At 39.0% G+C, this 24,725-nt stretch overlaps 1 protein-coding gene across 5 annotated transcripts in view; it reads right to left on the bottom strand.

Moving 5' to 3' along the window:
- Positions 1-24,725, bottom strand: part of Cnc (NFE2 like bZIP transcription factor cap-n-collar) — a 168,931-nt gene that overhangs the window by 2,257 nt on the left and 141,949 nt on the right. For all 5 annotated transcript variants that reach the window (XM_076813023.1, XM_076813022.1, XM_076813024.1 and 2 more), the window contains exons 8-12: positions 2,547-2,835; positions 1,788-1,936; positions 1,521-1,697; positions 1,335-1,433; positions 848-1,212 (exon numbers count right to left, since the gene is read on the bottom strand). In XM_076813023.1, the coding sequence (XP_076669138.1) occupies positions 848-1,212; positions 1,335-1,433; positions 1,521-1,697; positions 1,788-1,936; positions 2,547-2,835 (1,079 nt within the window). The remainder of the gene's footprint in view (positions 1-847; positions 1,213-1,334; positions 1,434-1,520; positions 1,698-1,787; positions 1,937-2,546; positions 2,836-24,725) is intronic.

The raw sequence follows: 24,725 nt of genomic DNA, 5'->3' as shown, positions 1-24,725 counted from the left end.
TCTGCTCCTCCATTTCTGTCTTTTTTCGCTTAATGTTTATTTGCAAGTATCAATAAGCTCGGTTGCAAAAATCTGTCGTGGAGTGTAACATTTTATTTACATTATGTACATTAATTATTTATATACATCTTTGTCTCCGACTGTAAATGCTCTTTACAGTTAATTCCTTATAAGGTTATATATTTATGTCACCTTAATACGTTTTTTTAAGGTCACAGACAGGAAGTGCGTCTAAAACGGGGATACGTAAGGATGAAAGTGGAAATAGCATAATAATAAATAAAATAGAGTTAACATCTAAAAAAAATGTTATACTTTTAATCGATAGGAAGCACGTGGAAGAAAAAAATGAAGTCTGATACGGATACTATATAATAAAAATACTTTTCTTAAAATCATATAAGCCTTTTAATTGCATCGCTCATCGTCATTTGGTCGCATTTTGCTGCGAACACAACAGTGTTTGCAATCTACGTCTGGAGTCATGCGGACGTCTAAGATAAATTCAGTGAAATTACTAATTTTAATCAGAAATAAATATTAGCATCTATGGATTTTTAAGCAAAGTCGAAGACAGATAGTCAGTGTGAATTAATTTTAAAATTATCTCAACTCTTTTAAATTAAAATACTTGACGATATTTCGCGGAAGGGGCGGCAGACACTTGTTAGCCTAGGGGCGCCAAATCTCCAAATCCGCCTCTGGTAGCGAGGCTATGATAGAGGGAGTCGTTTGTGAAGTCATTCGTAGTCAGAAAAATGATCCAAGCCAGCCAGTTAATTTTGTGGTGACTATACACTCGAGGGAATGTTAGCACAGCAAACTATAAGCAATAATATACACTTACTTGAAACACGTGACGATAAAGCTGACTAAATTTGTCTTTCACACGCTGCCTCTCAAGAAGCATGAACTCGTGTTCACGAATTAGTCTCATCTTACGGTCCCTCATCTCTTTCACTTCGTCCGCAAGGCTAATAATTTGATCTAGTTTACGCTTACGACAATTTTGGGCGGCAACTTTATTCTTGCCTCGTCTTCTGATGTCGCGTATCAAAGATAATTGAGCTTCACTGAGATCGTATTTACTAAGACGCTCGTTAAATTCGTCCATAGGAAGATTAATAATATCGCTCACTGGAATGGGTACGCTCAACGCCCTGGCTCGCTTTTCGTCTCTAGTCAGATGCTCGTCACTTTCGCTTTTGCGCACTAAAAAGAAGAACAGCGATGAATTCAAAATAGATCTTAGAAATAAATTGGGGAATAAATATCATGGGATTAAAGTGGGATATAGATCAAATAATACATCGGTTTGAAACCGTGACGTTTACATTTCTTATCGCGAGAAATTGGGCGTTGAAGAGATCCGGAACTTTCCGCAGGTAGATGATAGGTATGGTTATGGTGAACGTGTTCTATGGCAGAACGTCCTGAAAGTAACAAAGCAGAATATTCCATTGTAGCAAATCAAGAATTACTTCCTATGTAGAACATTAAGATGACATGTTAAGGTTTACCTGACTGATGACGATTGAAATCTACGCTGCAGCTGAATTTCATTTCAGGCTGTGGCCCAGCTGCACCCTCGATTGGCCCCGAATAGGCATTCCCCGGTGCTCCGGCACCAACTGTGTGCGAATCGTAATCGTATTTCATAGGAGTGGTTGGATGTGTGGTAGCCCCCAAAGGTGAGCCTGTAACAAACAAACAGACATTAACCGTGTATTGTGTTTTATTTGTAAAAATCTCTCTGCCGTAGGTGGCTCGATGTTTAACATATTAACCTGTTCCTTGCTCTTGAAAATATCGCTTTGCAAACATTTGATGCTTCTTCTGTGCGACCGGGGGCATGGTGCGCTCCGTTTGACATCTCGGGGAGCCAGCGTTCCTTCCGGAAACGGAATAGTTGCAGTCGTACGACATGCGATATTTGCTGAAAGAAAAATATAACATGATAAGTATCACTGCACTCATTAGCAAAATAGCATATTCCGAAAAAATCCAGTAATCATTTGCAATCATTCGTTACTACAAAGACAGAAGGAAGCTTGTATTTAAGAGGGGCTCTTATCAAATGACTCGTAACCAGAGTTCCAGAGTTGGAAATTGTCAGGTATGTGCAAAGTGACCAGATATTTTCTATTCTAATGCGGGACAAGCAAGCAAAAAGAAAAGGGTTAACAGATCCGTGAGGAGATCTTTTCCGTAGTTTATTAAAGCATTTACAATATATTTAAAAATACATACTTGTGCGTATAAAGTGATACATTGAAAGGAAATTAAAAATATTTCTTTTTTCGCAGCAAAAAAAGTAGAGGAAACAATAACTTCCGGGACACTTTGCGGGGCACTTTTCAATGCGGGACAAAGGGCTGAAATGCGGGACGTTTGGTCACTTTAGGTATGTGTCATTTTTTTGTTTATTGCGGGGAAGCAAAATATAAGTTTCCTGCTTATTAGCTGACTAGATTCGTTCTAAATGGATCGCCAAATTATATTGTATTATTACGTGTGACATCCACGTTATGAAACAATTTAATCACCTAGCATAATCCATAGAATAATGAGAATCGGCTTGTGTGTGGCTGGAATTAGATCCAGTTTCCATCCATTCGCCATCCGAAAGGGATGGTACTCGTTCACTGCCCATGCTGCTGACCGCGCTATCGCTGGATGCATCCATTCTTTCGTCTGTTACACCCGGAAGTGTCGTAACGCCTGTTGCCGAAGAGGTCGTACCACCAGCTGTCTGAACTCCAGACAAGGCCGCTGCTCCCGTTGGACCGGAAGCGTTGTTGTTACCATTATCCAGCATGCGCATAGTGTATATGCCTGTAAATTTCATTTAAGTCCTTCGATATTATTATTATTGTTGTTATTATTACAGTCGAGAAATTACAAATACGAATATTTTTAACAGTGATTATTGAAGTTTTCGAGCATCGAGCGACAAATATTTTCATTAATGTTTCTTAATTTTCTAATTAATGGAGCGCCCGTGTAGAAACGCAGAACATGATTTCTATACACTGCGTTCCATCTAAAAGGGGCTACCTAAATATGTATCTTCTTCAGCTGTGATGATACAGAAATATTTCATCTGTAATTTGAATTGTATCAAAGGGAGAATGCCATATTTGTTACCATTCAAATTACAAGTGAAATATTTTTTGTAACATTATTTTATTTACAAATATTTTATCCGGGTTAGGCACATACGGATGACTAACAAGGGAACACGGCGAACCCGGACTCACCGATTGGAACGCAACTTAGGCCCCATTTGGGCCCTATCGCCCTTTAAGCGGGTGAAAACTAACCTCAAAGTCAAATTGGCACTTCCACTTTTTCCTGTATAACTTTCAAAGTACAACAGACAGAAAAAAATGTTTCAAATAAAAGTTTAATGGCGCAATAAGCGCTACAAACTTCCGTTAACAAAATTTTGAAAAGAGTTTTTTTCATCAGTTATATAATTTTTTTTAACTCTTTTCAAAATTTTGTTAGCGGAAGTTTGTAGCGCTTATTGCGCCATTAAACTTTTGTTTGAAACATTTTTTTCTGTCTATTGTAGTTTGAGAGTTATACGCGAAAAAGTGGAAGTGCCAATTTGACTTTGAGGTTAGTTTTCACCCCCTTAAATGGCGATAGGGCCCAAATGAAAGACACCGTTGTTCTTGTTTTGAATCATACTGTAATTGTCCGGGTTCGCCGTGTTCCCTTGTAATAAAGAATCCATGTGTTTGAATACAGAATATCCCAAACTTGAGTTTAGTATCATAGCATTCACAAGGAGGAAAGAGTAATTTCTGACTTTCGCCGAAAGGACTTCCCCGTAGCATAATATTTTCATTAACCGGTTTTGCATAAATACTCGTTTAGTCTTGAGTGTCAACAGCGGTGGTAGAATTTTACTCAGAAAATCCAGTGAAAGTATCTTTTCTCGTGGAGTATCGTTTCTGTTGAACAAACAATATTCCAGCGCGTAGAACAATAAGGCATTGATTCAAGTTTTCAATATGATAATTTATTATTGATCAGGTTACATACAGTAAGCGTAAGATTTTGATTAACCTTTATGCACGTACATTAGCATATTATAAAATGATTATAATTAAATGTCATCAAGCCGTTACAGTTAATTTGTTGTTTCTCGTAGGGGGCCGTCCTTAAATTACGTAAGGGTAATTTTGACGAATTCTTACACCCTCCTTCCCCCAGTATACGAATTCGTAAGATCTGATATTCCAACCCCTTCCTTACGTAATATTTTTTATACTTAATTTTTTCAGTTATTAAAATTCTTTTAATGGTTTATATAATTTAACTCGGTTTCGGGAAACTTAAACTAAAACTACTTTTCTGGAACATTAATGATAGAATTTGTATTTATTTAAAATTAGGTTAAACAATATTACGTAAGACGCTACCTGACTCCCCCCCCCCTGTAAGGAAACCTAAGAAATTCACGACCCCCCCCCCCTCAAAAAGCCTTACGTAATTTAAGGATGGCCCCTAGGCTTGTATTTTTCAATTACTTTTTACATTAACGAAACAGTATGCTGGCAAATTGGTGACGAAGATGAAGCAACCGAAATGTTTATAAAATTAAAAGGGATTGGCTAGAAAATACGGCACATATACTGCTTTTATTAGAGAATAGGATAAAAATAATTGTTATGACGTACACTGAAAGACGCATGACAGCTCAAGGTTCGTCGGTCCCATAGATCGACGTACCGTTGATTATCCATGTCTATTAATTGCGGTTGCATTTAAAATCCACCGATTAGTCAAGATAAAAACAGTGCATTGTGCCAAGTTACGTAAATACAGTAGGGAAATATTGTTGAGCGTATAAATACCATCATACCGTTACACACATACAATTCAGCCGAGGAAGTGACCAACGCCTCTACAAACTCATCGACAATTATTCAACTATTAGAAAAGCAGAAATGCCATTAGAAAAACACAAGCTGCATTAGGTCTTGCCAATTTAAGAAGGGATTGGAAACGAACATCGGATTAATTAAAATTTTTATTACTCAAGCATACATACTGACTATAGTAATTTTGTTGAAAAACATTTTATTGCGTGGCAAATATAAATGCTAAGAAACACACGGCACGAATAAGAATTAACGTAGGAACGTTACTTTTGAAGTGGAAGATGCACTGTTGCACTGATACCGCGTTTCTTAGAATCATTCAGCATATTCAGCTACCGCAAGAACCGTACGTGACTGCTCTCGGGTTCCGTTCGTTCTTATCAACTAATTTTAAGAAAGAAAATACAGCGCTTTCTTGCAGTTTCTCACTTCTCAGCATAGTGGCAACGCTGTATTTCAAGCCTCAACTTCGGCAAATCTATTTTACGATTACCGAGCTTCGCGGCACGATTTTCTCTGTAAACGCGCCGAAATGATTAATCGTGGTGATAAAGAAGTATTTGTTATTTCACTTCGGGAGATAGTGGCGATTTGAAGCAACTACTGAGCGAGCGGAGTTTTTGCACGACTATCGGTATTGCAGTGTAATACTTCACTGTCGATCACATTGTTGCAATACAGTATCGTTACAAAGTACCTGACTTCGTGATCGCGTGTCCTTTTTGTTCGGTGCTCAGTTAATACACCTAAATCTGCGCGCATAATGAATTAAAATAATGGTTAATGAAGCCGGCGGCGCGGAAATAAAAAAAAAAGGAGTGTACGTAAGCAAACGCGCACGGTGAGCCGTGGAGTTGTCGTGACTCAGCGCTTTTGATTTCAGTGATAAACCTACAGAACGTTCAGTTTCCTTTTTCGCCGTGTAGATGAATTAATAACGTACGCGATTTATATCCAAGCAACGTGCCCCTAAACGATGCCTAGCAGCGCTTAAATCGAGCACTGCCCGAGTTCGGTAGATTCGATGCTGGTTATAGAATTAATCCAGAGTACATGTAGGTCGATGGCATATCGAGCACGTGACGTAGGCTCTGCACATTCTGAATCACGCTTGTAACTACATGGACGAATTCCAAAGGCTGCGCGTATTGTTTCGTAACGAAAGTCAACAACAAATCTCGGACGCCATTTAGAGTTTTTCTGGACTTCTGGTCGAAAGTCAGGGTCAATAAACACGAGGCGATTAGAACGTGGAAATTACCCACACACGGTATTTTTAACGATTCGCTTCTATTGGCTCGAGTCGAGCGGCCGCCGGGTGAAAAAATGAATAGGTTTACGAACACGTCGCGTAAAGCATGGAAAATGCGATGATGAACTTTCGCGGACTATTTACGACGGCCGATATCAACGGGAAGCGGTGCGCGGGCGGTAAACGTTACTCAAGAAAAATACCTACTTGATATATATACAATAACTCCCATAGTCATCATTTAAGCCCCAGAAGAGCTTAATTCGACGATCGACGCTCGCAATCGACACACTTCGGCGTTAGAATTACAAAAATTAAAGGTTCCCAGCCAGGCAGTCTTTCTTTACCGATCGGTTTAGCAATCGTCCCGATTAACCGCGCACAAGCCGGCACTGTTTCTCGAGGATTTTCTGAGTATAGTAAATGCTGTAATGCGTGTAGGAGTGCATGTTCGAGAACGTCCGGCGCAAAAGTATTTTCTTGCGGTAACCAGCTCTTTAGCACCTTTACTGTTACCAGATGTTCCTTTCTCTCTTTCACAATAATCTTCCCCGGCACACTGAATCTACCTCCCAATGATGCGTGGTTAATTGTGCTGGCGCAGCCGCGAATATTCGACGCGAACTTCCATCTTCCTCGGCCGGTAAAATCCACTTAATTTTCTAGCACAGAAAGGGACAACTGTTGAACTTCAGGTCGAGCGACCTGCCACCTGCATTTATCACGCCGCTTGAAAAATGTGGGGTTAAGCTAGCTGTCCGTGCTGCCGTGGTTCGGGGCTTCGTCGAGGAGCACAGGCTTGTCGTATCACGCACGATAAGGCAATTCACCGATTACAGTCATTCATCGGTATTTAGCCAAGTGACAGATCGGCAGGCGATGGTGCCGTTGCGCGATGGAAATTCGTCGGAGTGAGCGGCGATTAATTAAATAAGTACCGACAGCCCGGATAGCCGGAACGCATTCGTTGGTAAGCTGCCGTTCCCCGCGGTTCTCGAATTGTACGCGAAAAGTCATTTGTTGTTTAACGGCCTCTCTTTTTGGAACGCACCACCACGCTGCTCTAGGCCTGGCACAGTCACCGCGACATCGCGACACGCGAAAGGATAGGCACTGGATCGCGAACGCAGCGTAAACATAACTACTGAAGTTGGTGGCGCGAAGTCGAGAGGCTGACCCGACGCGGGGCGTCACCACTCGCTTCAAGAGGCTGGTGACTAGTGTCACTTTTCACCTCGGTATTGGACGAACGTCGACGGTGTGAGAGCGTCGGCGTAACAGCTACGTCGCGTGGCGAACGATTCATCATAGAGGCGACCCGCGTACCCGGCGGACAATTTCGTCTATCGATCACGGGATTAGCGTCTCGTGTTAATCGCACTGAATAGTGAATTTCAGGCGTCTTTAGCGCGCAAAGAAACAATAACGACAGATATAATTCCTGGAATTATCTATTTTCCCGTTCTACCGTTACCTTTGACGCGAAAAGGCTGCGACGCCGAGGCCGTTTTGCCTGCAATACGAGCAACCCAAGGCCCGCTGTGTCGGGACATATTTTTCAAGCAGGGATAGCGTTAAGTTCTCGATCATTGTAAGTGAATCCCGCGGAAGGTATTATCTCCAGATTAGATACACGTCCGTAGGTACGAAAGTATTTTTAAAAATATACTTTCTACTGGTATTAAGAGGGGGGAGTGGTATAAAACTGACCTTACTTAGGACAAGTACGTTCCAATGTATTCTCAGCTTATTTTATCGTTTGCGCTGGTTCAGCATTACCACACTTTGGAATTATGCCCGATAAACGAGCACTCGCTTGTACAAAAATTGGAAACTTCCGTATGGTACGTTACGTGCTAACATAGCTCCGCCTACTGAGCAAAATAAGTAGAGTGATATGCAAAAAGCGCTTGTGAATTTTGTTAACGAAGTTGTGTCAAATATTTCGGGAAGCTCCGCTTCGGTTTGTTATTTTATCGTTTTCATTTCACTTGTAATATTGAACACGGTAAATTCTAATACAATCGTGAAATATAATTAATAGAATTAGAATACATGCAGCGTGGACATAAGATTTTGCGAATGATGGATGGAAGAATTCTTTATACGAAAAGCTTAAAATACAAGTGTGTGTTGTATATGAATGGGAGACCTATATTATTGCTAATGGTACCAATGATATAATATGCTTACATAAGAGTGGCCCACGTCTTGTGTATAGCCCAAAGTTACGGACAAATATAAAGGTATCACCAATCGCATTGCTGTTAGTGTTACTACTACTGACTAATGTTTATTACTCCTTCCATTGACCAGTGGCACAAACGTGATTATTCGAAGACAGCACTGTTAACAATGACTTATTTTATGGAGTCACGTAAGCTGCTTGGATAGTTAACATCGTCACACCCCGATGTTAATTTAACGCCCGCTGTGCATAATTACAGTGTGTTGTACTGCGTAATTCACATTACACACTCATTCGCATATTTTGTCGTCCCATAACTAGAATATAACTCTTCTATTTTCGCGTGCAATGCTCCCAACTTTGAACCACGAGAAAACTTGCAAACAAGCAAAATTAGTGAATTTGCAATAATCGGTGGAACACTAAATATAATTCCTTTTTAATGCCGGACTGTAACGACAGCGGAATACGATACAAAATATCTGTCAAATGAACGTTTTAATATTAGTGTGACTTTTTATCCAGCGTTGCAGAAGCAAACAAATTGATTTCGTTAACGCAACTTTCTATTCACTTGACAGACGGAAATATTGCATCTTCCGAATAGAACAGTTAATGTGCATTGCATCTCCGTGCGGCGTGTGTTCGTCTATAATTATCACGTAACAGAACAGTGTAAAGAAACGTAACTACATAAGTATGCAGTCACCAGTCATTCGTACTTTCACCGTCCGTCGTGGGTGTAGTTTTGCAAACTTATCTCGCGCGCATACGTAGCTCTCCATTTTGCCACGCGTATCCGGCTGTTTACGTGGACGTAAAAAGGCGCGGAAAAAAATATTTTTTCAACCGACATCGCCGGTGATTGGAGTCTACAATAATACCGGGCACACTCCGCGCGCTCTGCCACAAAATTTACTTCTACCGAGCTTCGCCTATTAAAACCAACACGCGTGGCAACCCCGCACTTGTCGCTACGACGGGCGGTTGTAGCATCGATTCGCGATCAGCTGTGTCGTCTCAAAATCGCCAAGGATGAGTAACGGTGCTCGGTTGCCATCTTGCGAGGCAAGGACGGAGCACTGTTTCGCGTCGCGTTAGAACAATAATTTTTTTTTTACGTTTTTCTAAAACTGACATACCTAACAATTTCATGGAGCACTCCTAATTCTCTTCTATATCTGAATATATCATGAAAACAGGTGTATCTTGCCACCCAACTGTATTCGAAGCAGCAAATCACTTTCCAAAACAGAATCGCGAGTGATCCTCGGCCGCAATTACGATCAAGATAAAACTGTACTCGCTCGTGAATTATCTTTCGAAATTCGCGCTTAGCGGACTAGAAGAGAAGTCTTTCGAATAACCGAGGCCGCGTGACTAAGCATCTCAAATATGGATGCGATATCTGTTCGCAAACCTCGCCAAGTGATAATAAAGCACATGCGGTCGTGCGCGTAACTATTTATAGCGATGGTTTCCGAGTTGATTTCGCGTGACGCGACAATGTTTTCGTTCGTAATGCCGTCTTTACGACAAAAGACGATTTTGCACCGTTTCTTTTAAATTCACAATTTTAACAATTCGATGCTTCGGCGAGGCGCTGTTTCCTTAAGGGGGCAGGCCTACCTAGAATTTTTCGAGAAAAAAAACGGTTTTTTGATTTTTATATTTTCTTCAATTACAACATCTTGAAAATATTCCCTGTAAGTGTCAAGTTAATCCGGTGTTCATCGGTGTAGCGCTCGAACCCAAAACTTCAAACGCGTTTCCCTCAAAATCATGTTTTCAAAGTCGGTGACACGAGTAACTAAAAAATTAATGCATCGATTTAGTCGAGGCATATTTTAGGGTTAAAAATACGGGCGCTATCGGGAGCTTTTCCTTTTTTGCCTAGATTTTTTTACACTTTAACGAGCGATTTTTTTGCCAAATATGGATGCTTCAATTTTGCACAGCCGCCATTTTGTCTGAAATAATTTGTCCAAAATCGGGCCCGATAGCGCCTAGATAATTTCATATATTATCTAAAAAAAAATCGCATTTTCAATGTTGAATGATCCTGCACTGAGCTAAGTTTGCCACCGCAAAGCGCCTAAAAAAGGACATTTATGGCATCGCCTATAACACACAAACCTTTCAATCCTTTTTCCCGCCAAAAATCCTGAAATATCCGTAAGATGTACTCTTTCTAATGGGCTAATGTGTAATAATAAAAGTTTATCAGTTTTTCTAGAAAAAATTCCCAAAGAAGCTTGTTGTTTTGACCGTTCTAGGTAGGCCTCACCCCTTAATGGCCCTTAACCGATCATCCCTACAAATTTAAACTTAAAAATACAAATTCTAATGTTACCGCGAGCTAAACGGTCTGGGGGGAACGTGGAAAGTATTTCAAACGTATGGTAATTAATTACCAGGCGAAGGTAAATTTAAATGTGTGCGAAGAAGATGCGTGGCTGCTAGATAGGGAAGCGAAAGATGGCACACCTGTGGGGCACACACACGCGACACGTTCGAGAAGCGCCTGCCTTTTGTTATGACGGGTACTGCAAACGCCGTGTTAAATACAATAGCTTAAGCTACTTAGCCGTGCGGAATGTACAACGAAAACAATATTACGAAATTGGAGCGACAACGGTACAGGACGTTTTGCGCGAGCATGGCCTCCAGCCGGCAACCACTTGCGCTGTCTACATAATATTGAATCGATAATTGACTGCTATAATGATATTTGTATCTTAAAAGAAAAAGAAACGAAGACGCAGAACGTGGGGGAGTGATAAACGAACTGAGCGTTATCACGAAGCTGTACAATAAATCGTACGATGTCACATGAACGATACACTCGTTGCAAATTCTTTGCGCCGGGCCTTCCCCCATTAAGGGGACTAACAAGGGAGGATCCCGAACCCGTAAATTCAAAAAATTCTTAAACGTTGTGAAAATGTAGGGGATTTCCTCCTGAATACAACGCAATTTTTGTTTGCTGCCCAAATTCACTCGGAGGGGGTGAAATTAACCCTTGAAAATTCGGCTATTTTCCGATTTTGTGCTCACGTTTTTAGCTGCCAAATCTACAATTTTGCGAATTTTACTATAAACCAAGCTGCATTTTATTAAAAAAAGATAGTACTTTCGGAAAATGCAATAAAAAAATCCTTAAGCAATTTAAATTCCCCAACCGGCAATTATAGATTTGAGAGTAACAGCCTGCGGCGGATTTAACAAGCCGGCCGATGAGCAGTTGCCATCTGGGTCCCTACCCTCAGGACCCCATCCTTGAAAAAAATTATGACTTTATCCAAGCTCTATATTTTTTTTCTATACTTTTCTGTACACTTACCCCCTTTTAGTAAACTAACTCCTCCTCATTTTCCCGAAAAATGGGCCCCCCAGAACGGTTGCCACCTCCTGGGCCTTTTCTCTTAAATCCGCCACTGGTAACAGCGATTTCTTTGTGACAGTACTGTCATTTTTTAATTCATTAGAACGCGGCATATATTGTAGAATGCAACGTTAACCCTTCGTTGACACACCTCTCTCTCCGATCAACTTTGACATACCTGGGTGGCTCGCACCCAGAACAATTTTTGAACAACTGCCATTCTTATCTAAAGAATCCAATCGTTATGAAAAAAATCATGGGTCAATTCCAAGGTCTCTAGAATGTACTCCAATAGTTTTTATTATTGAAGTTTTACCACATATTTAATAAAAAAAATCTAGATTACCATATGTCGAGAAAACACGAAGAAATCTTCAAAAAATTGTCACTTTTACAAATTTCAATATTAGAAGCTAAAAATCTACAGAGTTATTGTTCAGATATTATATTTTGAGAAAAAAAATAGATTTAAGTCGGCTTTGGAAGGAAGGTATTTATTTTGTATATTAGAAGGCAGAGAGCGTCGAAATCAGCTTATGGGTGGCTCACACCCAGAGTGTCAACGAAGGGTTAAAACGATTTCAATGATGAATTTGTGGAAAGTCTCGTAATTAATCCCACGAAGGATGGTGAGAAGAATTATCTTTCATAACCGTATAATGTCCCTCGTTACAATGGAATATTTTGTATATACTCTTGTCCTTGTATTAAATTACCCCTAATAAATTGAAACATACCGATTTTTACATCTATCGCATTATAATCAGGTGCAGGAAAAATAACGCAGTGCTAAAGTGAAGTAAACATTTCGCCACATTTATGTATAATCACTCATCAAATAAGCGGTATACATATGTGTAAAACTGCATCAGGCCTATCAGTTACGATGTTCAAAATCGTTACCGAAGATAAGATTTTAGCCTGTGATCACATAGTAAATACTGATTGGCAGTAAACCGATAAAAACGCTTAATCGTATTAACATGCGTAGCGGCATTGGAAATTGTCAAGTAAACAATTGTCAAAATCCTCCCTTGTACTCTGAGCGAGATTTCTTCAAATACATTCTCCACCAAACAATATTTTCACTTTTTTAGTAGAACGCAATAAAAACTGTAGATTAATAAAATACGAAAAACAATAGAGAAGTTGGTCGAAGGTGCTGGGTTTGATTTTTGAAATAATTATAAATATAGCAAGTGTTTAACTAAAAATATGAAATAGAAAGATTATAACAGGTAGCATTTACAGATTTTGCTTTTATTATTTAAAGCTTGACCACGTTAGAGCATGCTGGCGAATCAGCAATAAAAATAAATACATTAACGTCGAGGTTTTGCAAAAAATTCACGAACGTCAGTTCAGCTTTGAAATGCAAGTATGTTAACTAAACGTCAATTTATGAGAGTAATATCCTTGGTCAAGATCAGTGGGTGTAAACAACACGATCGCGGACTAGATCACATGTCACTTTCCGATCCGACGATAACGTGTTGTTATTATCACGTTTTTTTATCGATGAAAAGGCGGTTACAGGAGCATGATAATATTCTAGGAATATTTACAAGGCCAATTTCGTAATTCGCTAAAAGTGGTTCTAAAGTTACTCGTAGGACCTGAAATATTTACACTCATTGCCAGTGGCAGCTGCGTTACGTGCACTGCCGCTCAAAAGTATTTCATCACTTGTTATAGGTACGATTGATAAAAGGGGAAATAGAAGGTTTTCCATCTGTGGTCCCAGTTGGATATTTCTTGGCACATAGCAGTTGTTTCATTTTATTTTGTTACCTTAAAAGTAGTTTTCGAATTTTCTGCAATTCGATTATTATTGACACCTGTAGAGAGTACTCATTTTGAGGTACAACTGCTGATTCTGGTGGCTCAACACCTACGTTTTCTTGGCAACAAAGCACGAGCCAATGATATAGCGAATTTTAAATGTAACATTACCATCGTTCAAATATAAGTAAAGAATTTGGAAACAAAAAGTGTGCAAATAGTTGAGTCACATAGAAAGCAACAATAATAGCTTGATCTTTGCAGTGCAGGGGCAAAAGTAGCCACATTGTACCGTAGTGTTCACACCTTCTTATAATCACAAATTGGTCACACGGGGTTCACTGCACCCCAGCGTCATTTTTTAATTACCATTTTCGTATTTATGAATCTTTTAACTTTTCAGTGATAATTATATATTCGTAATACATTCGTCTTTTTCTAGAAATGTGAATTGTAGTTGAACAAATAGTAGTGGAAAAAACAATTTTTTGATTAAATATCATCAAATTTTTAAATTTTAATATTAAGGTCTCAAAATTTACAGAAATATTAGCAGAAGTGTTATACTAACAAGGGAACGCAACTTTTTGGGTTTTTAGAGTGACTCAAAACAAAAACAATGGTGTCTTTCATTTGGGCCCTATCGCCCTTTAAGCGGGTGAAAACTAACCTCAAAGTCAAATTGGCACTTCCACTTTTTCGCGTATAACTTTCAAAGTAGAACAGGCAGACAAAAATGTTTCAAATAAAAGTTTAATGGTGCAACAAGTACTACAAACTTGCGTTAACAAAATTTTGGAAACCTTGTAAGAAAAAAGAAGTAGAAATTTAATAAGGACAAGTAATAATCAACTATATTAAGTTTTATTTTATCCTCTCCTTTATCATACGTACATGTAGCAACTGACCAAATACTTTTGAGCGGTAGTGTACATCTACAAAGATATCGATGATGCTATCTTACGCTATGTTGAGATTTCTATTAATTTCTGTATCGTGTATCGTTGAATACCGAACACTTTTAACTGGAGTTATAGATATATGCGTACACTGGTATTGTCAATTATTCCGCCATTCTTATATGGCCGAGGAGTCAAAATCCTCTTATCGGTGCAGTAAATGAATACTTAAGTCGCACGATTTCGATGACAACGCTAATTCGAATAACAATAGTCACCTATTATACATTAACGATACGCGAACTTGAATAACTTACTTGTCTAGAACTCTACGGATCCCGAAGTTGTCTGTATAGCAAATCGCGAGTAGAATATTTATGATCGATACGACAGATTTAGCGATAAGAGCCCGCTATGATTGAATTCTCTTAAGGCGAATGTCTCAATTTCTGCCCATTTAAGAGGCAACTCGTCATAAAGAAGGTGTGAAAAATTTGTTTGCGATCAAAATTTGCAGAGTAATTGATTAATTCTTTAATAATAAATCAACCAATTCAAAAACTATTTAAGAAAGATTTTTCAAGATGTTTAACTATTAGTAATTTGTAATTAAATATATAACGCTCTAAATATCCGTATTTCTGCTCGTGAAAAATAGCGATGCGTATATTGCCCCAAGCTCGTGCAACACTTGCGTAAATGTTTAAATAATTTAGAATTATTCTGTTGTAACTATAGTACAAACGCAACGCATATAATAATAAGAAAAATACGAAATGATCCGAAATGGGGATATGAGCAGAAATTGGGACATTCACCTTAATGGTAAGATTAAATGTGCCGGTGATTATGAAATTGGTATAAGTCAAAAATCTAAACAAAATTGAATTTATCCCTCAGGGGTGCACAGGGAGCCGTTTTAGCGCCTAGCTGCGAGCAACCCGCCTGGCCCGTTGCTAAGGTTAGAATCGGTGGGGCGAACTGCAGTAGTGTTACGTGCATTTGGTGTGACTTGAACCCAGCTCTACGTATACACTTACGCTACGAGCCTCCGAGCACGCACGTAAACTACTGTAGTTCTCCTCACCGATTCTAACCTTAGCAACGGGACAGGCGGGTTGCTCGCAGCTAGGCGCTAAAAACGGCTCCCTGTGCACCCCTGCTGAGTGTACAGGGCCAGTAACTTTGCACTGCAAAAAATCTGGTTGACAGTTGGCTGACGAAACGGTGCTTCTAAAATCAAAACACCAAAACGTTTTAGAAACTATATGTGGATGGCTATGGCACCCCAGGAGATTTTTTTGGTGGGTGGTTTCCTCCTACTTATTCAAAATCGAACCCGTCGCGCCAAAACTATTCGCATATAGTTTCTAAAACTTTTGCACATATGTATACAAGTGATCTTTGCATACCGCCGAGTGTATACATATACTAATGTACAAATGTGTACATAATATATATTTGCTTACTTATTTAAAATAATTTTTAAACAATTTGGTTACGCAGAGTAATCTATAGTTATGAAATAAAATAAAATTTATAAGTAACACGATGTCACTGAACGTATTAAAACTTCACTTGTTTTAATTAAGAATATTATGCACTTCCTTATGCATGTATTCTACGTCTTTTTTAATCTTGTATTGTTCCTGCTTTTACAACGCAATGCCGTTTATTGTTTATGATCTCTTAGAAAGCTAAATTCTGCAACTGGTAAAAATAAATCTTACCGAATCACGTAACGGAACTGAGATTCTATTTACTACACAATTCACGAAGTTACGGATTTAACATTTCCATCGGTGCACCGAGTACGGGTATTAATATTCCAGGAAACTGTAACGAATTTCACCACAGAAATCAGTATTATATAATACGATGTCCAATAGTCAAGATATTAATTTTATTTACAATAGAATCCAGCTGGTATATCTCTCGACTTGCATTAACCAGAGGGCCGGGATTTTTTCATTGAAATTGTAAATTTTATTTACTTAAAATTTATGCATGTATACCACCAACATGTTCGGCAAAGTATCCAAATTTTTACGTGGCCACTATAGTGGTTAGACCCTCTAAAGGTTAACGAGGTGTATTTAAAAAAAAGGCAATTGCGCTATTCATCGAATACACGCTATTAAGGGGTTACCTACCGTCAGGGGGTAGAAAAAGAATCGATTCTTTGGGAATTTATTTGAGAAAGTACATGCATATTTTTATGCAATGGTTTCTATATTCAGACGAGGTACTCTTTAACAGGTTATTATATTATGTTTGGGTATAAAAATATTTAGTTATTACAACATTACAGCTGATTTCCCGGAAGCTGATTTTAGACCGGTGACCACGATTTCTTCAAAACCGCTTCACCAATCTTTCTGCAACTTTGTAGGTTTCTTCTAGACATTCCAATCTAGTCTTTAATCTAAGCATTTATTTTTCCAATGCATAGTTTTTATTTTAAGGATGAAAAATAAGTGTTTTTTCTACGAAAGTCGATCATTTCACTTTAAACACCTGCCATTTTGTCCCAGATTAATATTTCATAAAACGGAACGATTAAAGACTAGATAAACTATTGTACTAACTAAATCTTCTTGGTTTTTTCATTTGCGATAACCCAGTTCCGAATAATGTTGGTCACCGCAAAACGTGTTTCTAAAAACAGTTTCCGGGAAATCAGTTGTAATTGTGCAATAACTAAATATTTTTATACCAAAACATAATCTAATAACCTGTTAAAGTGTCCCTCATCCGAATACAAAAACCATTGCATAAAAATATGCATGTACTTTCTGAAATAAATTCCCAAAGAATCGATTCTTTTTCTACCCCCTGACGGTAGGTAACCCCTTAAAAGAGCGATATTCCCAGAAATCTCGATTTCAGAGCTGCACTGTTTAATCGTAAAAAGGCTCCTCGTATTTACAAACAATATAACTGGCGGTAATTGCTAAATTGTGATATGCTGGCTTATTACTTCTAATGCCGCAGAACAATGTGCGATAACGCAACATAAGCCACTGCTAAGAAACGCGCACTCGACCTGGCTTAATCCACAGGCTCGCTCTCCTTTCGTTCACTCGCTCGCCAGCTACCTATCAACCCACAATATATCCTTTCCTTATCTCTGTTTTTTCCACGAAAGCGGCTAATCGATAATTCCTTTGCCTCGGAGATACCTTTACTCCACTAAGGAGTCCGCCCTCGAAACGAATCACCGCCTCGCGGCGGGTGAATCAATTTCGTTCTATTATTACGATCAGCTGACGAGATGCAATGGCAAAAGAAGGGAATGAGTCACTTGCGGGCTTGTGACACACATACGCGGCTCGCAGCCGCGCTTTCGTATTCACGTGTAGCGATAATTGGGCGTACGTGTTCGTCCTAGCTTAAGTTCTCGGGGTTCGGATAGCCGAAGAGGATCGTCATGTGCTGCCGTGGCAGTCACCGCTGTACCCGGCTTCTTCTCCATTACTCATCGCTCCCGCGAATGATGCAAATCACGTCCCGGATAAACATTCGTATATATACCACGCGCTTATACGATCGCAGCATCGTTTTTCCTTGCGCATTCGCTGACGCGCTCGCGTAATTATAGGTAACTGTCTCTAAGGTTCGGTTGATGCATATCAATGTATATATATATATATATATATAATAGTTTCCATAAATTACAACAAATTTTCCCGTTTCCTTCATCACGCATGCGTCATTTGGCAAACACTTTACGGACGCAATTAAATTTTATGGCAAGAGAGACTGCTGCGCGCAAAATTTCAACGTCAAAGATCTACCTGCGCCTCGGATCGTAATTTCATCGCTGATGAAAACTTGTGCTAGTAAATTTGTTTAAATAATGACACGAATAAAAAGTAGGGTTGCCAGTAATGCCATTTTCGCCTTGAGACTACAGGTTTGGTGACATTTATACAGTCTACAGTTATGCTGGTAATTTATCCAGGAATGTGGTAAATGTTACCATTTAATCTGAAGAAGCAGGGGTTGAAACGGTTCTGAAAATAACTGTTTCAAACTGTTATGTATCGGTTCTGACTGAAACGGTAATGAAGCATCGATATTCTGAATAACTGTTATAAGGAATCGAAATTTCTGAATAGGGTTGATGTCGCAATTACCGCGCCCTTATCCTTAAAAAAGTCGTACAAAAAAATTCTCATACTTAAATAAGAATATATATTTTTTTAATTAAGTTAAACTATTAATGTGTGTGTTACAAACGAGAAGGTTGCATTTTTAAACAATTAAAGGGTAGTAAAAAAATTTCAAAAATGCACATGGAGATTTCGATAGATTAACGGTAAGGAACACGTACTTTACAGAAGTTAATAAATTGATAATTATCATGATTTGCAATTATGTAAAGTCTTTATTATATCATAGAAGGTTCAAATTTTATGAAAAAATAGCAAAATCAGCACTATTGAAAGTAAATCTGGTAATTTGGACAGGAATTTAACGCTTGTCCCTATTACCGTGCCCCTCGAAGCCCACTGGCGCCCTCTGTAACTGCAAACCTAACCTTACTTTCGTTTCTCAGAACGGGTGAACAGAAATTTTTATTTGCAATTTTGCTGTTGTAAGGAAAAGGTCATATTAACTCGGCGGGAGGCGCTACTGGGTAAAATTTACCACAGAGGCGCTAGTTGCGAAAATATCAAGACTGAGTTTCTGTTACAATTTTTTTTAAAGAACTTTAATAAAGATTTTAAGGTATTTCATAAATTTTCTTTGATTCTTAAAACACTGTACTTTAACATAAAAATTACAAAGCTAAAAAAATATATTCTGAAACCGTGGTTTTTTACGTTGAATTTTGCCGGGTTAAAATTACATAAAAACACCTCTCGTGCAGCAAAAAAATATTTTAAACAGTTCAAAGTTGAAAGACATAACCTAACCGCGGTAAAATATCAAATGGCCAATTCAACATTGTGGAAGATATATTAAAATCGCACCTACTACACAGACATGTATATTTCTTGATTTTTTTTCGTGAATTTTGAAAATCTAAGTTCAAATTCGTTATTAGCAGTCAGCAAACCCCCTGGAAATAATTGTTTAAATTATCGGAATGACATAAAAGTTTATACATCGAAGCGTATGGGCTGACGCGTTAATGAATTTTCACTTCTTTCACCTCTCATATCTTAGAAACTGTCACCTCAACTTGAAAATATGTCGTGATTGATGTCTCATCATAAGCTATCATTTGGCACAAAATTCAGTCCCAAGATCGTGGGACCCAAAAAGGGGCTACTTCTTGGGTCACTCTTTCGGGCGAAGCCGAGCAGTAAAGCTGGTATATTACTACGTGCGAAGTTGCTGACAAGCAAGTGGTATGCTGTAAACAAGCTGAAGGATCATTGTCTCACCCAAGTGCCTTAGGGGGTGTATCCCCGTAGGTTTACTACCGAGGCGTTTAAAGACATTGGAAATACCGAGAGCCATTCTTCGAACTAACGGAGCTTGTAAACAGCGAAATTTAATCACGTTCAGCAGCCGATCGTGCGTCGTCTAAATCACAACGCTGTTACGTCACTAATTGTAAGATACTGTATTGCCCTTGGGAATAATCACGCATTTTTCAGTAACGTTAACGCATTTTATCATACTTAAATAAACTGAACAATTTCACAATGTCACTGCCGATGGAGAGTCGTCTACTACTCGGCCAAGAAAATATGCCACTCATCGCACCGTATAAATATTCATCATTGTTATACCGACTCTGTTTTTGTCGTTTAATCGAGTCAACGACTGTATTGCTTATTCATAGGCGTATAAGAACGAGTTAATATTAGAGTCAGAGAAAATTTCTATCCAAATAATGAATTAGAAGATTTCGTGCCCGTGAGTAGACTTAATCGAGGAGAATTTAATTAACGCATAAAGGCGTTTAATTGAAATTTTGCATAACATCTGTGGCTGCGTTTATTGGCAGCGTCAAAGCTACGCTTTGTTCCAACATCTGTGAACACTTGAAACGGATCAATTTTCAAATTGCAGAGGCATCGAAGAGTGCACTGCATGGACGTAGCTAGGATTTCATTCAGGACGGTGAAGGGAGGGGCAATGAATAGTGAACCAATTTTTGTTATTACAATTTATATACGTAGGTAGGAAGCAATATAACCGAGGTCGTGTAATGCGGAATTACTTAACAATTTAATTTATTTTTACTTCGCAATATACTAATTTAATTTTGGAGGAACGATTAATTTATTTTTCCTGTGTCAGGGGGGGGGGAGCAAGCGTCCACCCCTCCCCCCTCCGCTACGCCCATGGTGTACTGTCGCGCGCTTTATATCGCTGCATCGCATTGATAGTGGTATAGCCCGATAAAAAGTCGATTTAATCAAATCGTATGATCAGCATTCAACTATTAGTCAAATGCAAATATTACAGTGCTTTTCCTGTAAAATTTACATTTTTTCAGTGATGCGCCAATCAGCGATATGTAGATCTGAGAACACGCCGTGGGAAAAGCACGTTACGAATTTATCAGTATCTCACAATAATGTGTACAACACAATCATATAAAGCCAAGTGGCAAATCAGTAATAGGTATTTGATAATATCACAATTTCATGATATACTATATTCGAATAAATTTCTATTCGAACATTATTGTTCAAACATTAAAAATTTATTCGAATAATGCCCAATTCTGCTTCGGGTAGGCTGGAGCCCGCGATAGGAATCATGACCAGGCACCGAAAATCCCGTGTGGTTGTGCGAATAATGAAGCGCTACTGTATTTTGGTATATTTTACACAAATATAGGAATAATAAATTTCTAAACATTTTACTACATATATATATATTGATAAATGAATTATTGCCGGATATGACGGATTATTGCCACCGATTGATTATTATTAAGGTGGTTATTAAATCCTTTGTAAATTTTCATTACTAATAAGTATACTACGTAAGGTGTATCTAGAGGAAAACAAATACTATTTTTTTAACAACTGTGTAAGATACTGTTAAATTCGTAATTTGGAGTTACTAGAGCAGGGCTGCACAGGGAGCCGATTTTAGCGCCTAGCTGCGAGCAACCCGCCTGCCCCGTTGCTAAGGTTAGAATCGGTGAGGCGAACTGCAGTAGTGTACGTGCATTTGGTGTGACTTGAACCCAGTTATATGTATATACTTACGCTACGAGCCTCCGAGCACACACGTTAACTACTGTAGTTCTCCTCACCGATTCTAACCTCAGCAACGGAACAAGCGGGTTGCTCGCAGCTAGGCGCTAAAAACGGCTCCCTGTGCACCCCTGTCCTAGAGTGTGTTCTGTATTTGCAATGTGCGGTGCAGGACACTGTTAAGGAGGTTCGTGGCCTCACTTGCGGGGCAGGCGGCGAGAGGGGTAAGCCTATGCTTATACATGGGAGCTCTGCAGTGATACCAATCTTAGATAAAAAAATTACGTAGACAAAAATGTTATTTACATGTCTATTCCTAATAAAATTATTACTACATATTTTGTTTTGGAATTCAATTAAACCAAAAGTATGTTTAATGCAGTTAGAAATATAATATTTTCGTTAAAAGTAGCGTTAAATATGCGAGCGAAATGTGGCAACGTCGCTTTGCGTCCATCTTTTTTTTCTCTTACCACTTTACACTTGTGGCGTCAAAATTCTCCCCTCCCCAAAATTTATCGCTCCCCTAAATTTGCTGCTCATCTAAATTTGCCGTTCCTCAGAATTTGCCGCTTCCCAAAATTTGCCGCTCCCCAGAATATCCCGTTCCTCAACATTTGCCGCTCCCTAAAATTTTTTGTTTGCCAAAATTTGCCGCTTCCCAAAACTGGTCGCTTCCCAAAATTTGCTGCTCCCAAAAATTTGCCGCTCCCCTAAATTCGCTGTTCCTCCAAATTTGCCGCTCCGCAGAATTTGCGGTTCCTCAAAATTTTCCGCTCCCTAAAATTTTCTGCTCGCCAAAATTTGCCGCCCCCCAAATTTTCCGCCCCTCCAAATTTGCCGCTTCCGAAAATTTATCTTCTTTTTTGTATATTATCGTATATGCTGCTTTTACATATTATGCAAAACAGATCAATTTTCTAAAAAATTTCTTTTACGATTTAACCCCTCAATACCCACCTCCGTAACATTACGTTTCTTGCGAACAATCTCAAAATCCCGCCTCCGTGATATTACGTTCGACACAATAAAGAATAAACCCTGTTGTCGAAAAAACTGTTTTGATTCCAGTTTACAAACATTTATACAGAAAAATGGAAACATAAAAAAGGTTGCCATTTTTTAAAGTCTCTCTAAAATTTAATATGTCGTTAAGGGGTTAAATATAAAATACGTTTTAAAGCGTACTGAATCAAATATTGCTCGGTTAAATATAAATTTGTTCATACCACCGTGGCATAGCGCAATATATACCTACAGTGATTTCAATCCGATGGAATAAATGGGATCTTAAACTGCCATCGCGAAAGGTACGAGACTTATTTTTTCTCATAACACTTGATACGCGAAGAACGTGATACGCGAGATTCGTTAGAACGCAGGCGGAGAAAAGATAACATAAATGACACACACCAATCGAAATGACCACCCGATACTCCAGCCGCCAGATGCAGACATAGGCACACACGTCTCAATGCCCGATATTCTGAGAAACTGAACGTTCGTAAAGCTTCGTGGAGACATGATGCTGGAAACCGATCTTTTCGCGACTGTGTACGTACTGGCATGGCGAAACCGCGTATTTTTCCCTATTCTTTTTTCCTCCGCTTTGTTCAACATTGTTACGTGCGCCGTCCTTGTACGTTCTACACATCTATGCAAAGTGACGTGCATGCATTTTTCTGACGAATTGCACGGTATGGAACAAACGAGCTGATAACGGAATGGCGACCACGGCTTCACTGCTGATGATATCGGCTCTCACGACGCACCGTTTCGTTTTATCGTTTCCAATCGTTTTACCGCGAATAACGCACTGTATTTGACTTGATTGTTTCCCAATTATGAAGCGCAGTTAGGCATCACGAGGGTACAACAGTCCTATCTGCCAGGAGACAATCGTGCAGCCGTCTTTAAATTAAACACTTGGGAAATGATGCAGTAAAGTGATTACAGTTTACACTAAACAGTCTAAATGACTTAACCTGCAGAGGGCCCGGCTGGCCACTATAGTGGCCACTGAAGAATTTGGATACTTTGCCGGTTATTTTGGTGGTACATATGCATAAATTTTAAGTAAATAAAATTTACAATTTCAATGAAAAAATTCCGGTCCTCTGAGGGTTAATACGACGAGTTGGATACTTTAACTTCATCCCTTACGAGGATCTTTGCTGCTGATCTGGGTGATCATCGATATGAAGGTAAGGGTAAAGTCTTTTACTAACAAGAATTTTACAAGAATTTTTTTAATTTGGTTTAAAACTTAAAACGCAATTATCTCAAAACAACAGTTTTTCAACTGGTGCAGGTGATTGCAAAAAAACTATTAGACCAATCAGTCTGAAATTTTTACACGTTATTCAGAACATCAGTGGCTATGGCCGGGACCACGGAAACCTTTTTGGATGAACCATTTCATACTTTTTACAAGGCAAAATGATTGAAAAAATCACTGTATTTCGACACTTAAACTTCAAGGCTCCGCCATTTTGTTAATTTTTTATCAGTAAAAATAATCCTGGTCCCGGCGATAACCACACTCATAATGATTACGACATACTTTGAATTTTTCGTTTCAAATGCGTCGTTCTCCCGGAATCACCTGCAGCAGCACTGCCTCGCTTTCTCAAGGCGCTCACAAAAGTGCGATATATATTTAAAAAAAAACAGTTAAAAATTCAAAATAGATTTTTTTGTATACTGTCAATAAGTGTATTAATAAGTAGGCAAAATATTATTTACGTTGGACATTCCGTTTACTAAAAAATAAATCCTAAAAAAATGACAATTTTTCACGACTCCACAGTGGACTGACCCCTTAAACTAGAATTTAATAATTACGGTCTTTCCTTCACAATGTATGTAGAACGTCTACAACGCGTGGACAAGGTCTGTGACTGTCCTTTTGTCTCATGCACTCCCAAAAAGCGCCTTTGGAAAAACAGGGTTGAACACTTAGGCATGCGTGCCCTAAGCAGGCCCAACCGATTCGTCGCGCTTAGCCTCTTCACTGAAGTATACAGTGTCCAATGACACTCGCCAACCAGTGAAGAGGCTGGGGCATGAAAATAAACGAATCGCGCTATCTTCCCGTAACCCAGGATCTCCCAAACTACGTTCCGCGGAACACCAGTTCCTGAATAGGTGTT

The sequence above is a fragment of the Andrena cerasifolii genome, chromosome 5 (assembly GCF_050908995.1).
Source record: "Andrena cerasifolii isolate SP2316 chromosome 5, iyAndCera1_principal, whole genome shotgun sequence".
NCBI lineage: Eukaryota > Metazoa > Arthropoda > Insecta > Hymenoptera > Andrenidae > Andrena > Andrena cerasifolii.
This window is presented reverse-complemented; position numbering and strand designations above follow the sequence as displayed.